The 15,955-nt window shown below is 44.8% G+C and overlaps 1 protein-coding gene across 1 annotated transcript in view; it reads left to right on the top strand.

Annotated features, from left to right (window-relative positions):
* Positions 1–15,955, top strand: part of LOC136676794 (otogelin-like) — a 474,914-nt gene that overhangs the window by 32,029 nt on the left and 426,930 nt on the right. The window contains exons 8-9 of the mRNA XM_066654019.1: positions 8,714–8,922; positions 9,579–9,709. Coding sequence (XP_066510116.1) covers positions 8,714–8,922; positions 9,579–9,709 — 340 coding nt within the window. The remainder of the gene's footprint in view (positions 1–8,713; positions 8,923–9,578; positions 9,710–15,955) is intronic.

The following is a 15,955-nucleotide window of genomic DNA, read 5'->3' as shown; positions in this document are numbered from 1 at the left end:
AATGAACAGTCTTATACAACAAAAATACTTCAAATTATAAATTATGCTTTATTGTAAAGAAACAATAATCACTTGTTAGAAATAGCACAATGGTTATAACCTCACAAACTGGGATCAATGCAGATGAAATCCATCTCATGAGTCTTATTAGTTTCTAGGTGATACAGATAGTGTGACTAAATATGATCTAACTCTAATGTAAGTTAACTAGTGGTTAAAGTAGAAGTTTACCCAGGGACTAATTAGACATCAGCTCTGAAAATTAGATCTGAGGCTTACTGTGACATTGTTTAACCAACCGATGGATACAGCAACTCTGTCCCAGTTGAAGCATGGTATCCAAGCCCTGGGCTCTTTCCTGTCCCCACTGTGGGTGCGGCTGAGTATGGTGTTGTTGAGGAGGGATTCCCTCCAATATGAGCAGGCCGTTTCCAGCATTCTTCTGAGCAGGGTGATTTAGTTGGGATTCCTTGTCTAGACGGACTCATGATGTAGCTATTCTGTGTGGAAAATCTCCTGAACAGGCACGTCTGGAGATGCCTCATTGATCAAGTTCAGAGTTGAGTTCAGAATCTTATCTATTTACTAATCTCAGGAGTGAGTCCTTATTTTGGCCAAAAATAAGTTTCACCTGCTTTGATCAGCCATTAGTAAAAATGCTTTGACTGGTCAATACAAGAAAACAAAACAACAAATAAGAAAACAAGTTAAGGCTGACACTGACGGAGTTATTTCTAAAAAGGCTTAAATATCTGATGCTCAGTATATCTAAATGTAAGCTCAATCCTAGACCTGATCAGAGCATCCCTTGGTCAGTTCTCAGATGAGTCCTTGGTGATCTTGGTGCGTCTTTCCTCAGAGTGATTGGGAGTCAGGGCTCTTTTATTTTCTTTCTCTAAGTGAGTTGGAGTCAGTGCCAGAGCTTAGTTCTAGATCTTGTTCTCACTTCTCACTTCTCTTGTTCTCACTTGTTCTCTTGTTCTCACATTGTTTTTCTCTACGACTCTTTTTGACTCACGTTCTACTCACGTTTGACTCTTTTTTGACTCACTTATCTGTTGGCTGCCTGACTGTTTTCTAGTTGGCGTGGTTTCTCCCACTTGAGAGGGAGCTGTTCTCTGATTGGCTGCTGCACCTGGAGAATGAGTGTGACCATCATGTGATCTGAGTCTGGAGTTCCACATGAATTGAATCTAATTTTGCTTAGTGGACAAAACCTCTTTTATATCTTAGAGCTTTCAATGGTTTTCTTTAGAGGAGCCTTGAGAGGGTGGTCGACTTATTCTCCTTTGAGCCATCTGCTGATCTGTTTCCTAGATTAGGTCTGACAGTTAGGGTGACAAATGGTTTAGAAATCATGACTGATTTAAAAGAGCTATCTGATGGTCTAATGATGGTCTGATGGTCATAAGCAGTGTGTACAGACCCTTTAGTGTATGGATGAATCTTCTCGTGAACATCACAGGGTTAAATTGGAAAGGGAGTTTTATGAGTATCTGATCTCCAAAACAGACTATATGTGTTTGCGTGCATGTGGAGGTGGTTTTATGGCAGTCATTACAGAGAGGACGTGTGTGCTAGTGGATTTTGGAGAGCGGGGTGACAATCTCAGTTTACTTGATCAAATGATTTGAATAATCCATAATCTTGAAGGTGATCAGCACATCTGTCCTACCTCCACTACATAAGTACAAGGTCAAGCAGCAAAAACATGGGACAACAAAGCTACAGACTGGCAGAGGTCTAAAACAACTCTCTACTAAAAGTGATGAGCACCACCTCATTCGAATGTGACTTAATCATAAAATGACATCAAGTGACCTACAAAAAATAAAAGGCAAGTGGCAGCTGGGGGGAACTGCACAGCAAGGACAGTTCGAGACACGCTTCTGGAAGCTGGGCTGAAATCATGCAAAGTTAGAATAAAAGCCCTTGGTCAAAAAGAAGCAAGGAAGAGCCAGACTGAAGTTTGCAAAAGACAATAAGGATTGGACTGTAGAGGACTGGAGTAAGGTCATTTTCTCAGATGAGTACAATTTTCAGCTTTTTCCAACACCTGGTCATGGTTAGACGGAAACCTGGGTAGGCCATTGAAAACCTCTGGAATGTGATCAAGAGGAAGACAGAAGGAGTCTGTTATGCCAGGAGTGGCATAACATTAACCAACAGCAATGTAAAAAACTGGTGGAAAGCATGCAATATGTAGCATTCTGTATGTTTTGTCATTTGGAGCATTAGTAATTTTCTAAAAAAAACAACAGATGGTCTAAAATGCAGTATTTCTATTTGGAATTTGAAATAAATGTTGCCATTAGTTCATATAAAACAAAACTGCTCAGCCTGGCCAAACTCATACCCATCGAGAAACTGATAATTTGGCAGGGGTCTCTTTTTTCATGTACTTGTATATCTAAAGACAAATATTATGCATGTGTATGATCCTGCGTTGATGAAATTTAAACATATATGATGCTGTTGGTAGGTGGATTGGCGACTCAAAACTGTCCACAGGTGATTGCGCCCAGTGATTCTGAATGGGCTCTGAACCCGCCGTGACCCTGAACTTGATGAGCATTTACAGACAATGATTGAATGATTAAACTGGTGAATTCATGTTGCGCTTGGGACCAGAATAAAAAAATAACTCACTTGTATTGCCTGTGTATTGAGATACAGCCTATGGGTTTCAAACAATCACAAGGAACCTAAAGCTTCCTCTATGCTCACTAACCAACCAGAACAATAGCTTTTCTCATGAGGGCGAATGGCCCATAAGAACCAAGCACTCAAGCTATAAATGCTCTCTCGGTCTAATCAAAGACAACATTAAGAAGAAAAGAAGAACAATGTTAGAGAAATGGTGTTAAGTTAGTGTGTAAAGATTAAAGATTCAACATTTTTTTATTTGTCACATAGAATTTGAAACAGGTACAAATATACAGTCAAATGAAAAGTGACTGTTCCTTCCCCTAGCTTCCCCTAAAATGTCAAAAAATAAGTTATAAAATATATACTGTTGTGTTTACATGTCATTGAATAAATATTCACTACAACGCGCTCATCTTTTGTTCAGAATCAGCTTCTTATCACTGGTAAAGACGCAGCTTTCCTCCCAATCATTCCTGCAGCTTCACAGTGCTTTAAACAGAGTTCAATAGCGAAGCAGCGAAGTGCAGTGAAACGAGACAAATCATTGGATAAATGCTGGGCTTTGTCCCTCCCATCGGATGCTCAGCGTCTCTGGGGGTCTATGGGGCAGTGGGCTGGCCTCGACTGGCCTGGACGCTCAGCTTCTGCAGATGATTGGATGATCTGTCTGAGGCTGAATCCCTTTTTGATTGACAGCGAAATGAGCGATCCTTTGGTGCAGAGATCCGTGAGAGCATTACATTTTCATTCCTCTTAGCGGCATTTTCTTTTTTAAAAACGACTAGCGACAAATCAAGCTTTTATTTCTGGTGGGGTTTTTTGTAGCAGCTTGTGTTTGGAGACTGACTTCTATCACTCTTTCTGAATTCTATCGCAGTTTCTGTCCAGCACTCACAGGCGGACACACTTCACATGGGCCAAGGCTGTTTAAGCAGCCTAGCTCTGCTGGCCATTGAGAGGACACTAGTCAAGTCCCTGGAAAAGACACCTTGTTGGTACGACAGGGTCACAGATCATTTTCTTGAAAAGGAACAGAGGGTAGAATTTACGTATAAATAAACCAACACATTTTATGATGTAGACCGAAATTGAGCTTCCCCTCCTTGAAAGACCAGCATCTGCCACAGATTGATAGTCTGTGTTTAGAGCAGAATGGTTCATGTGTATTAAGTGTTTAATGTCCAAATGACCTGATGATTCCAATGAAGTTGGAGCATTGTGTAAAACATAAATAAAAACATAATATGATGATTTGCAAATACCCTTCAACCTATATTCAATTGAATACAAAGACAAAATATGTAATATTCAAATGTGTCAGGAATCACGGGTGGTGAACTGACGGAGGCGGACGCACACGCTAAAACACAAATACTTTATTAACAAAAGACTATAACAAAACAGAGACTTTAACAGAAAGGCAACACACAGGGAGCTAACAGAGACAGACAAAGGGAGCTAAGCAGGCTAAACTAAAATACAAAGAGCTGGACAGACTAAACCTAAAACGGAGAACTAAAGCAAACAGGAAAGACAGACAGACTAAAGACCTAGGCAGAGATATTTGACAGAGACCTAGACAGAGCTTCACTAAGACCTAGAAAGGTAAATAAACACAGATAGCTAACGCTAAACATAAACACAGTGCTAAATCAGAAACTAAACACAGAGGGCTAGAGCAAACAAGACAGACAGACTTAATAACATGACAAAGGACATGACTGAGAGAGACAGACCGGACTGGGTAACACAACACAGCAACATTGGAAGAGGAAGATGACTAGAGGAATGAAACGAATGACCGACAAACAAGTAGTGAGACAAGGGAACTTAAATACATGACACAGACAAGACACACCTGAGACAGATAACAAGGAGGACGGACAAGGAGGCGGAACAAGGGCAATAACAAACAGAGAGCACATTGCGGGCAAACAGACATGACAGGACGAGGGCGTGACAGATGCCCACCACCCTGAACGCGCAACTCCCGGGGCGCGTACACCTAAACCCCCCAGGAGCTGGCACAGGAGAGGGCATGGAAAACAAAACAACAAACCAACAGGAGACAGGACTCAGGACAAGACAGGAACAGACACAGGAAATGGAGCTGGGGACTTGACAGGACCGGAAACTGGGGACTGAACTCAGGACAGGAGACTGACAAAGGGTGGAAACAGGAGAAGAAACTTGGTACAAGACAGAACTAGAGACGGGTAATGAAGCACTGGAATGAAGAGGGTGACGGACTGGAGACAAAATCGGAGAGCAGACAGGGGACTGAACAGGTGACTGATAAAAGGGAACAGGAGACAGGACTTGGGACTGGAAAGGACTAGACAGGACGGGAGTGGACACATGAGACTGGACAGGAGCAGGTGACTGGACAGGGTGCTTGACATTGGACATGACACTGGACGGGAGACAGGACAGAAGACGGGACTTAGGCCAGGTACTTGGACTGATCTTGAGACAGAGCATTATACGAGACAGGAGACTGGGCTTGAACTCTGGACGGGGACTGAGACAGAACAGATGTAGGTGAGGGAGACATGACTGGGGACAGGACAGTATTAGGAAAGGGAGACAAGACTGAGGACAGGACAGAACCAGAGACAGAAGATTGGACAGTGGCATGTGACAGGACAGGGTGTTGGACATGGGGCTGGATACTGGATGGGGATCAAGACTGGACAGGCGTAGACAATGGAGACAACTTTGGGGACAGAACGGGACTAGAGACAGAAGGCTGGACAGAAGAAGGTGACTGGACAGGGGACAGGGTTTGATTAAAGACTGGGGACTGGAATGGAGACAGGACAGGTGACAGAACTGGGTACTGGGACTGAACAGGGGACTGGACTTGGGCCAAGACAGACGGTTGAAACGGGGACTGGACTGGAGACAAGACAGGAGACAAGGTACTGGATAGCAACGGGGACTGGACAGGACTTGCCAGGGGAACAGGGACCAGGACGTTCACGGGGACAGACACGAACACGGTGACAGGGACAGGAACAGACACAAAGGCAGACACAGGTACAGGGACTTGGATAGAGAACAGACAGAGGAATCAAAACGGAGGTGCCCAGGACTGGACGAAGTCTATGGGGATGTCCGAGAAGCCAGTCTGAGGACAACTCTGGGGATCGGCCCCGAAGTCCTTGGAGCCGATCTACAGTCACGGGTGCAGAAGCGGCCGGGGCCACAGTCACGGGTGCAGAAGCGGCCTGGGTGGCCGCCTTCGCTGGAACAGAAGCGGCGGGGGACGCCGCTTTCTCTGGAGCAGGTGCGGCTGAGGAAGCCGCTTTCTCAGGGACAGGAGCAGCCTGGGTGACCGCCTTCACAGGGACAGGAGCGGCCATGGAAGATGCCTACTCGGGAACAGGAGTGGCCATGGATGCCACATTCTCGGGGACAGGAGCGGCCGTGGAATCCACATTCTTGGGGACAGGAGTGGCTGGGTTCGCCGCCTTCACACAGACAGGAGCAGCGGTTGCCGCCTTCGCGGGGACAGGAGCAGCTGTGGAAGCCACCTTCTCAGGGACAGGAGCAGCTGTGGAAGCCGCCTTCGCAGGGACAGGAGTGGCGGGGTTCACCACCATCTCAGGAACAGGAGCGGAGACGTCCACAGAGGCAGGGGCTTGTGCTGCTCGCTGGGCACGTGCTGGAGTTATTGCAGGTTTAGGGGGACTGATGGACGCAGTCTTGAGGGACTTCTTCAACCGTAGTTCCCCCGGAGATGCTCCCCTGTTAGCCTCACCTCCCATGTCCAGCAGTTTGAGGCTAACATCCCCTACCCTCAACCTCCTCCCAAAATATTTCCTCGGACCTGAGGGGGTAATCCTCGGGAGCAGAACGGGAGAATCTCTTGTTTAAGAGTTCAAAAAATGTCTCTACAGTAAGATCCTGGGCATTTTCCTTAATTAATTTTTCTGACCACCGTAACGCCTCTCCTCTAAGGAGAGATTTCATAAACATGACCTGGATAAATTCAGGAGGAGTAGGACAGGTCAAATATTCAAAATATATCTGCAGTATAAATCCCTTACAGTTGGGACCTCCTTCAAACTCCGCAGGTACTCCCAGGAAGGATTGCAAAAATAGCAGGTTGATCACCCACCCATATGGCCAGTAATTCCTCTGCTATTTTAATGGCTTTATCCAGTGACATGGCCATGTTAGCTGCGTCCTTTAGTGGGTCAGTCATTCTGTCAGGAATCATGGATGGCGGTCTCACAGGGGTGGACGCACACAAATACTTTATTAACAAAAGACTATAACAAAACAGAGACTTTAAAAGAAAGGCAACACACAGGGAGCTAACAGAGACAGACAAAGGGAGCTAAGCAGGCTAAACTAAAATACAAAGAGCTTGACAAACTAAACCTAAAACGGAGAACTATAGCAAACAGGAAATACAGACAGACTAAAGACCTAGACAGATGTTTGACAGAGACCTAGACATAGATACTTCACTAAGACCCAGAAAGGTAAATAAACACAGATAGCTAACACTAAACATAAACATAGTGCTAAATCAGAAACTAAACACGGAGGGCTAGAGCAAACGTAATAACATGACAAAGGAAACAACTGAGACAGACAGACTGGTCTGGGTAACATGACACAGCAACATTGGAAGAGGAACATGACTAGAGGAATGAAACGAATGTCCGACAGACAAGAAATGAGACAAGGGAACTTAAATACATGACACAGACAAGACACACCTGAGACAGATAATGAGGAGGACGGACAAGGAGGCGGAACAAAGGCGGGACAAGGGCAGAGACATGGACAATAACAAACAGAGCCGGGCGGGGAAAACAGACATGACAGGACGGAGCGTGACAAAATGGATAAACTTTTTTTGTTTTTGTTTTTTTTGCAAATATTAAATCATTTTGAATTTGTGGCCTGGAACATGTTCCAAGAAATTTGGGATAGGGGCTTGTTTACCTCTGTGTTACATCATGTTTCCTTTTAGCGTTTTTTTTACCATTAGCAGACATTTACCATGATGACCTGGGTTCAAATCTCATTTGAGATGAGATCACATCATTCTTTATGAGAGTGGTTAATTCTTGGTTCTCTTCAAAAATATTTCTTTCTCTCTTTATAATGAATGAATGTATAAAAACATACAAATTAAATAATTTTCTATTGTTTTACTCACCTTTGTTCAACTACTGCCTGCTTAGTGTTTGGGTCTAATCTCATAATATCTGGTAGCTCACTTGGTTGGGTATTGGCCTATCACCCTGACAGACCTGGGTTTGAATCCTGCTGGAAGCTATATATTTGTAACATTTTTAAATTAGTATTATCTTGCAGGGGGATGGCACAGCAGGTAGTGTCGTAGTCACACAGCTCCATGGACCTGGAGGTTGTGGGTTCAAGTCCCGCTCTGGGTGACTGTCTGTTAGGAGTTTGGTGTGTTCTCCCTGTGTTGGCGTGGGTTTCCTCCAGGTGCTCCAGTTTCCTCCCACAGTCCAAAAACTCACGTTGGTAGGTGGATTGAGAGAGAAAAACATGAGAGCTGGACGGGACATTTGTGGACTGTTTTAAATGTAATCAGATTGAAAGACCCCTAGCTCTAACTTGAGCCCAAATCATGTTCATGCGCCTGCGTTAGCTAGCACTTACGTCACTATCGTGATATGACAAAAGTCTTATAGTATTAAAAAACATACCCATATTATCATGAACAATATTATATCGTCCACCCCTAGTTTCAACATTAATGAGGATGAGTAAAGTTCAGGACAGGAGATCTGTTTTTGTCATGTTAGAAGAATTTCAATAGTTAAGATTTAAATCTTATCAATAGTTGAATAAGGAGAGTGTGTTTTGAACATTCAACCCTATTGTATCCTTATTTATATACAATCACACATTTGCAAAAGCACAGTAACATGGACCACTTCAAAATACTAAACTGTAATTGCAGTGCTTGCAAAGCAAATATGTACTGCGTGGTGTAATAGCACTGGACAGAGACTGAAAATAATAGGTATATTTGAGTCTCACTCTATATATTATATTCATATTTGTTCTGTAGTGTGACGCTGCCTCATAATATCCATGATATTGAACTGGAGCGGATTGCTGACTATATCCTAGTATCACAACCTCGCGGATTCACATTGGCATGGCATGGACTTAATAGCTCAGTCTACATCAAGCTGAGTCCAGAATTTGTGGGACGGACCTGTGGATTGTGCGGCAATTTCAATGCAGACATTCAAGATGAACTAAAGACCAGTTATGGCAAGTTTCTGTCCTGCATACAACATCAGACAACAATTTCTTTGTATTTTAACAGAAGTACTGTACAAATCTGATCAGTAATTTTTTTTAACCTACCACTGAAATTTGTGTAGCATTTAGCAAGTAATAGTGTAAAACACTAATTAATTTACTTCTAGTTTGCTTCACACTCAGTATGTTTAGAAATTGTCAGGAATAGATATATGTATGTGCAGAGGACATGTCTAATTCCTAGATCTGTAATAGTGAATGTTATGACCTGATGGGAGATGCAGGGAGATGTCTGCACATACTCTGTCTGACATAGCAGGTCAGAAAGTAAAAACGAGTTAATTTTATCCTATTGTTTTTTGGGAAAATAACCCTAATATTGCAACATCGGTTGAAGTTACAGAAACTGAATATTATATTTAACTAGGCAAGCAACATTGCATTTGTGAATAGTTACAACTTAACACCAAACTATTACCATCTACACCATTATCTTCATGTGCTTATTAATGAAAAAAAGTTGCTGCATCCATAGTTTGTCTCTGCATTCATGGGTGCAGGTAGTCCTGACTTTCTAAGAGATTGCCCTTAGACATTCTTTTTTTTTTTTTCGAGTTAAATTGAAGGGTAGAATTTAATCTTGTGCTTTGATGGGTGTGTTCCAGGAATATTCACAGAAGATCTCACTATATTTGGAAACAGCTGGATAGAGGAAAATCCACAGCAGGCCACGTGTTTGGTCATCTCATATATGTACCCGTCTCCCTGTTCTGCACAAGAGCCCCACATTTTGCTGGTATTGTATAACCTTGTGATGAAGGGCTTATAACAAACAGTTTTAATTAAAGGCCATGTAGGCCCAGTGCCATCATTAGGGATTGTACACCACACAGGTGTCTGATACATGCAGATGGCTCCATAGTAGGTAAGCAGAAAATGCCAAATCTTGACTGCTTCTTCAGGTGCTCTGCCAGGATCAAAACTAATCACAGGGCTATTGAGCAGGGACACACAAACTGGAATATATTACAGTAGATGATAGATAGAGTAGACTAATATACCAGCAGTGGGACATAATGAGCCCTCGTCTTGTGAGTGTACATAATGTATCTTCATCCTTCTAGCAACCCCCAGCCATAAGAATGCTGGTTCTGTTTCCAGACTCTGACTGGCATACTGCCCAAACTTGATCTAGTTAGGAAGTCATTTATCTTTTCCTTTTAACATTGCGGCTGCATTTGTTATCAACAAAACTTGATAAGGGCCTTCCCAGTTAGTTTCAAGAGCCATTCTTTGAGGTTTATGCACCATTACCCATTGACCTGGCACTAAACTATGTCCCCCTTGAGGTGGCTCTTCCCATGCATCATGAACTTGACATTCTACTTGTTGGACCACACTGCTAAGAGCTTCACAGTATTTAATCAAAACGTCAGAGGTGGACACCAGCTTTGCACAGATCAATAGTTCCTAGTGACATTGGTCATCCAGTAATTACCTCAAATGGACTCAAGCCAGTTTCCTTGTTGTGAGTGGCACAGATGATACAAAGTACTGCTGGAAGGGCTTCAGACAGTGGAATGTCTTCCTGATGCATTTTTGCGTTCCTTGATGGCACATTCTTTCCATCTGACCTGAGGCTTGAGGACAGTAAGGACAGTGAAATGCCCAGCGGATATTCAGCATTCAACTTACTTCACTACACACCGTGCATGTGAAGTGTGTTCCTTGATCAGAATCAATTGGGTCTGGAAGGCCTCATCTTGGGATGATGTCTTTCACTAACACTTTGCTGTATAGCTTGCCATTCCCCATCTTGTTGGAAAAATAATATTCCACATACCTTGAGAAATTGTCCACAACCTGTAAGACGTCTTGAAACCTTCCACATTTTGGCAGAGTGATTTAATCAATTTGAAGATGTCTGAATGTATCAGGTGGGGCAGGTTATTACACAGCAAATGTTTGCACCCCTTGTGCCAGGATTGTTTTTTCACATGTAGCAGAGCTTTGAAGAACATGATGTGCTCTAAACTTCGGGTTCCACCAGACTTGATTGAAACGTTGAGTCATTTTGTCAACCGCCACATGTGTGAGCAAGTGAGTTGCTAGGTAGGGAAGCAGACATTCCAGAGGCACTAGGCGTGTCCCATGTCGCCAGATTGCATCTTTATGTAACTTGACACCATTCTCCATCCAGCTCCAAACTTCCTTTCTTGGTGCATCCTATTACAACTGTTTGATATCAGAAATAGCTTGAATTTCCTTGTCTTGTTTGAGTTTAGGACAGACAGACTTTGGTGTTGTCTTTATTCGTGTTTCCATTGTCATTGCCACCATGTTCATTGTTGGTGTCTCCCTCTCTGGCAGTGAGTTTTGCAGTGGCATCTGCTAGTGCATTTCCTCGAGCTGTAGATGTAATTTCATTTGTGTCTGACCTTTAAGACTGTGACTTCTATGGGCAGTCTTAATGCTTCCTAAATTTCTTGGACTGATTGTCCATTTTGCACGGTTGTTCCTGCAGTGGTAGTTTAATAAAACATAACAGGAATCGGTGTAAATGTTGGCAGTGTGGTCTTTCGCCAGTTTACATGCTTCAGTTAGAGCTTTCAGTTCAGCTTGTTGATCTGATGATGTTCCTGGTGGCACTTGACCTTTTGCCAGGATATCCACTTCTGATGTCACTGGCCATCCAGCTCGTCTCACCTCATCTTCAATTGTGGAAGAATCATTAGTGAAAAGTGTGAAGTCAGCATTTTACAAAGGTGGTTCTTTGATGTGCTGGTCCACTTCCAGTGTTGTCACAAATTCTTCGCACTCATGGTTGTCGACCTGTCCAGGCATCATCAAAGTGGAAGGGTTGAACACACTGGATAATGTGGGATGCTTCCAAGACCACTAAACAATTTCCCCATCTGCTTGTGGTTACTTGAGTGGCTCTGCTCATTGTCAACAGAGCAAGAACAGCATGAGGACAATTTCAATGTTAGCTTTTGGTCAGGCACCAGTCCAGCCGCCATTTTTACTGTCAAATAAACTGCTTGGACAGCTCTCAAACATGGCCCAAAACCCAGAGCTATGTGGTCCAATTTTGCTGAGTAATAACCCACTGGACATTGCTCACCACCATGATCTTGTGTCAATATGGCTGTCTTGAAGCCACCTCTTTCATTGACAGAGTGAATGGCCTGTCAATGTTAGGAATACCAGTGCAGGTGCTTCACACAGGGATTTTGCTAGTACAGACCACGCCTGTAGAGGCTGAAATGAGGAGGTGAACTGAGAAGTTTTTGGGGAAGAGTTCAGGGTGGCTTATGAATGCGTATGAAGCCAGACCCCCCCGTTGGATAAATGAATATGAGAAAAGGGTGGAGACGGGGTGGAGGCGGGAGCGAGTTTAAAACAGAAGATATGAGGACAGGTTGAAGGTCCACAGCACCTGGAGGAATCAGTGCGAACAGTACCATAGGAGGCAGGGTGAGGTGCTGTTGCTAGCCGAGAGATGAAATATTAAGGTCCTCACTGGCACGAGCTGGAAAGTTAGAAGCTGGGAGCAACAAGGCTGCATGTGAGAGGGTGAATTGAATTTGAGGTGGCGTCAAGGGCCTGAGTGCTGCATAGGGGGGCTGGTCTAAGGCCACGCCTGAGAAGAGAGCATAAGCTGGAACTTAGGGGCTCAGAGCAGCATGATCGCAAAGAGGAGAGGTCAGGTTGAAAGCCCGCAGCTGCTGGAAGAATTAGTACGAACAGTACCATAAAAGGCAGTGCGAAGTGCAGTCGCTAGGAGAAGCTTAGCTACAAGCAGAAGCAGAAGGTAAGATCCAGCAGGAGAGAGTGCAAGCCATGCAGTGGACGCAGGGGGCCATTTGTTTGTGAGGGGAAGGCATAGGGATGAGCATCCACAGCAGTTTCTGAGGAGAGAGTGCAAGCTGAGGCGGGCGGTGCGGCCGCAAAGCTATGGGGTTGGGACGAAGTTCTGTGGCATCAGAGAGGAGGGCTGTAAAGGAAAAGGCAGGATGCAGCGAAACCACAAGGGGAAGGGGATTAGGATGAAGGTCCAAATCAGGAGAGAGGGTGTGCTGTAAAAGAAGAGGCGGGGTGCGGGTCAGCTGCAAAGGAGAGGATTAGGACATGGCCAGTAATGGCACCCGGGAAGACGATGAGCTGGAAAGTCAGAGACTCTGAGTAGTGCAGCAGCAAGAAGTGGGGGATGAAGGTCCACCGAAGCACCTGAAAACAGAGCAGGAGTTAGAAGCTGTAGAGTGTGAGCAGCAAAGCAGCACAGAGGAGGATCCGGTACGATAGTCCACAGCAGCATCTGAAAAGAGAGTATAAACTGGAAGCCGGAGGGTGGGAGAAGCATATCAGCAGAGGAGTCAGGATGGGGGTCTGCAGCAGCACCTAAATAGAAAAATGAGAATTGTAATGTTAGAGGCAGGGTATGGCGTGGCCGCAAATCGAAGTGGTTGGGATGAGCATCCATGAAGTATGCAAGCTGCTGATGTAGAGGCTAGGAGAATGAGACGATCGGATGAAGCTGTGCAGCAAGGAGACTGCATAGAATGCCCAGAGTGCCAGGTAGAAGACAGGCCCGCAACAGCAACCTGTGGAGGGCGTGTGAGCTGGAAAGTATGAGACATAGAGCAGTAGCAGGGGTAGAGGGTGGAAAGAAAATGAATCAGCAATGAGGAAGATTTGCAGTGAGAAGACCGCATCGAGTGCCCAGAGCGCTGGACAGGAGACAGGCCCACCGCAGCACCTATAGAGGGGTGCAGGCTGGAAGGTCTGAGGCATGCAGCTGCAGCTGAAACAGGGGAAGAGGGGGGATGATGAAGGGAGGGGTGGGATGATGTGTAGAGTAGACCTATGAAGAGTAGACCGCGTCGAGTTGTCAGAGCGCTGGACAGGAGACAGGCCTGCCACAGTACCTATAGAGGGGTGCGAGCTAGAAGGTCTGAGGCATGCAGCTAGAGGAGGAAAAAGGGGGAGCGGTGGGATGATAAAGGGAGGGGTGGGATGATGCGTAGAGACAGATGTAGAGGAAGAAAAAGGGGGAGGGGTGGGATGATGCGTAGAGAGGATAAGAGAGAACGAAATGAACTTGGAGGGCTGTGTCTAAATGGGTGCAATGCTGTCAATCATGGCAGTGTTCAGATGGAAACAGGAGCCGATTTGGAATGGAGGCTTAAACATGCTGCCTGCTTTTTTTTTCTTTTTTTTTTTCTCCAACATTTCAGATAGGACCATCTTGGCAAGCAGTGTAGGTAAACTACTGCCCTGGAGATGTGCATAAATATTGCAGATTCTAAGCCATTGTCCAATTCAGTTCAGATAATTATATTATTATCAAAACAGCCCTCTAAGGCACCAACCTGTGAGACAGCAAAGACTATAAGACATTGAGGCTAATGTCTCCAGCTTAGACACAACCAGAAAGGGTAACAGGAATACGAAGAATGCTCCAGCAGGGGGCGTTGAGTCGGAGATAGAAGGTTGTGACGACATCGCATTGCTGCGCAGGGGGTCCTTACACTGGCAGACGGGTTTCTCTCTTTAGCTGAGTGAGCGAAGGGGACTCCATTGTTTCGGAGCACGTTGCTGGAACGCCGAGGCTGTCCTGCCAGAGAGGAGGAAATGGGAGTCTCAAGGTGCTGTAGATCTCGTAGCTGTGGAGCAGCAGCCGTGACGACGGTTGATTCGCGTTCCCCAAAACACGAGGCAGTCCCGTAGCAGCGTAGCCGGAAATGAAGATAAGGGGAGGCTCGAAGCCTTGCGCCAGCGTCGGAGGCAGATGCAGGGGGTCAGTCGGGAGGCCGAATGCAGCGAAAAGCAGGAGAACAGAGCACCGATCCGAAACGGGTAAGACAGCAGAACATATAAAAGTTGAAGCGGTTGCAGGCGCGACAACGGCCGTACGTAACTTCAGATAACGGGCAGTCCCATAGCTGTTTAGCCGGAGCGAGTTTAAAAACGAGGCTCAGTGGGCTTGAGAAAGGCCGAACACGGCTCTGAATATGGGGATCAGCAGGAATGACCCAGCGCGGAGGAGCGAGCTGACCTCGTGAAGCAGTCGAGTTGAGATCCATGTCCTGAACTAAATGAGGCGAGTTTGTCCGACGTGGAAATGACATGAATTTGCAGGGTATATATAGGGCTGAGAGGAGGAGTTTGGGTGTGGTCCTACTCCCAAAATTATGTTATTACACAACTTTACTTCTGCAGTACTTTAAATGCTGATTGTGCCTTGTCATGGAGGACAATTCTGTCCTTTGGATGGGAATTCCCTTGAAGGAGTTCAAACAGTGGTTGAGCTAATTCAGTGTAGGCATTCACTCCTGCATGGCTGTAATTGCATAGGCCCAAAAATGATCTCAACTTATGGATAGTTCTCAGCTCTGAGGTTTTACAGATTGCTTTGGTATGACCTGGAGTGGTTGCACCTGGCCCTTGTGAAATTTTCTGTCCCAGATAGATAATTTCTTTCTGCATATCTTGAGCTTTATCCAGGAACTTTGGTACTCAAGTAGTTGAGAAGGGCTTTAACATCAGTTTCATGCCCACCTTCATTATTGAAAGCAATCAAAATATCCACAAATTGGATAAAAACTGATCTTATGTTAGGCATGCCTTAAGACCTTAAAGGTCTGAATCATTAGGAGTTGCATTTTGTTTATCTTTAAACTTCTTCCTACATTCCCTTTTCCCATGTCCTTGTGTTTTACAGTAATGACAGTTTCTGAACGTCTTCATTTTCTTGTTGGAAAAATCACCATTTTCTTGATTGTCCCCTTGTCCTCTTGATTTTCCTTTACTTCTATGGAACTGCTTTGCAGTTTCGCAGTTGCAGGTCCACTGAGCTTCAGAGCTATAATTCTCACTTCTGGAGCCATCTCAGTATCACATGCCCAAACCTTCTGGTTCATTCATTCCATCCTGTGTGTTTTGTTGCCAGGGCAAACAACAATATCTGGTCTCAAGCCATTGATAAATCCGCACCTAATGGGAGGGACAGTGACTTCATCCAGAGAGTCTTACTCAGTGT

Source organism: Hoplias malabaricus, chromosome X2, assembly GCF_029633855.1.
Source record: "Hoplias malabaricus isolate fHopMal1 chromosome X2, fHopMal1.hap1, whole genome shotgun sequence".
NCBI classification, from domain to species: Eukaryota; Metazoa; Chordata; class Actinopteri; order Characiformes; family Erythrinidae; genus Hoplias; species Hoplias malabaricus.
Note: the sequence above shows the minus strand (reverse complement) of the source record. Positions and strands in the feature narration are given on the sequence as shown.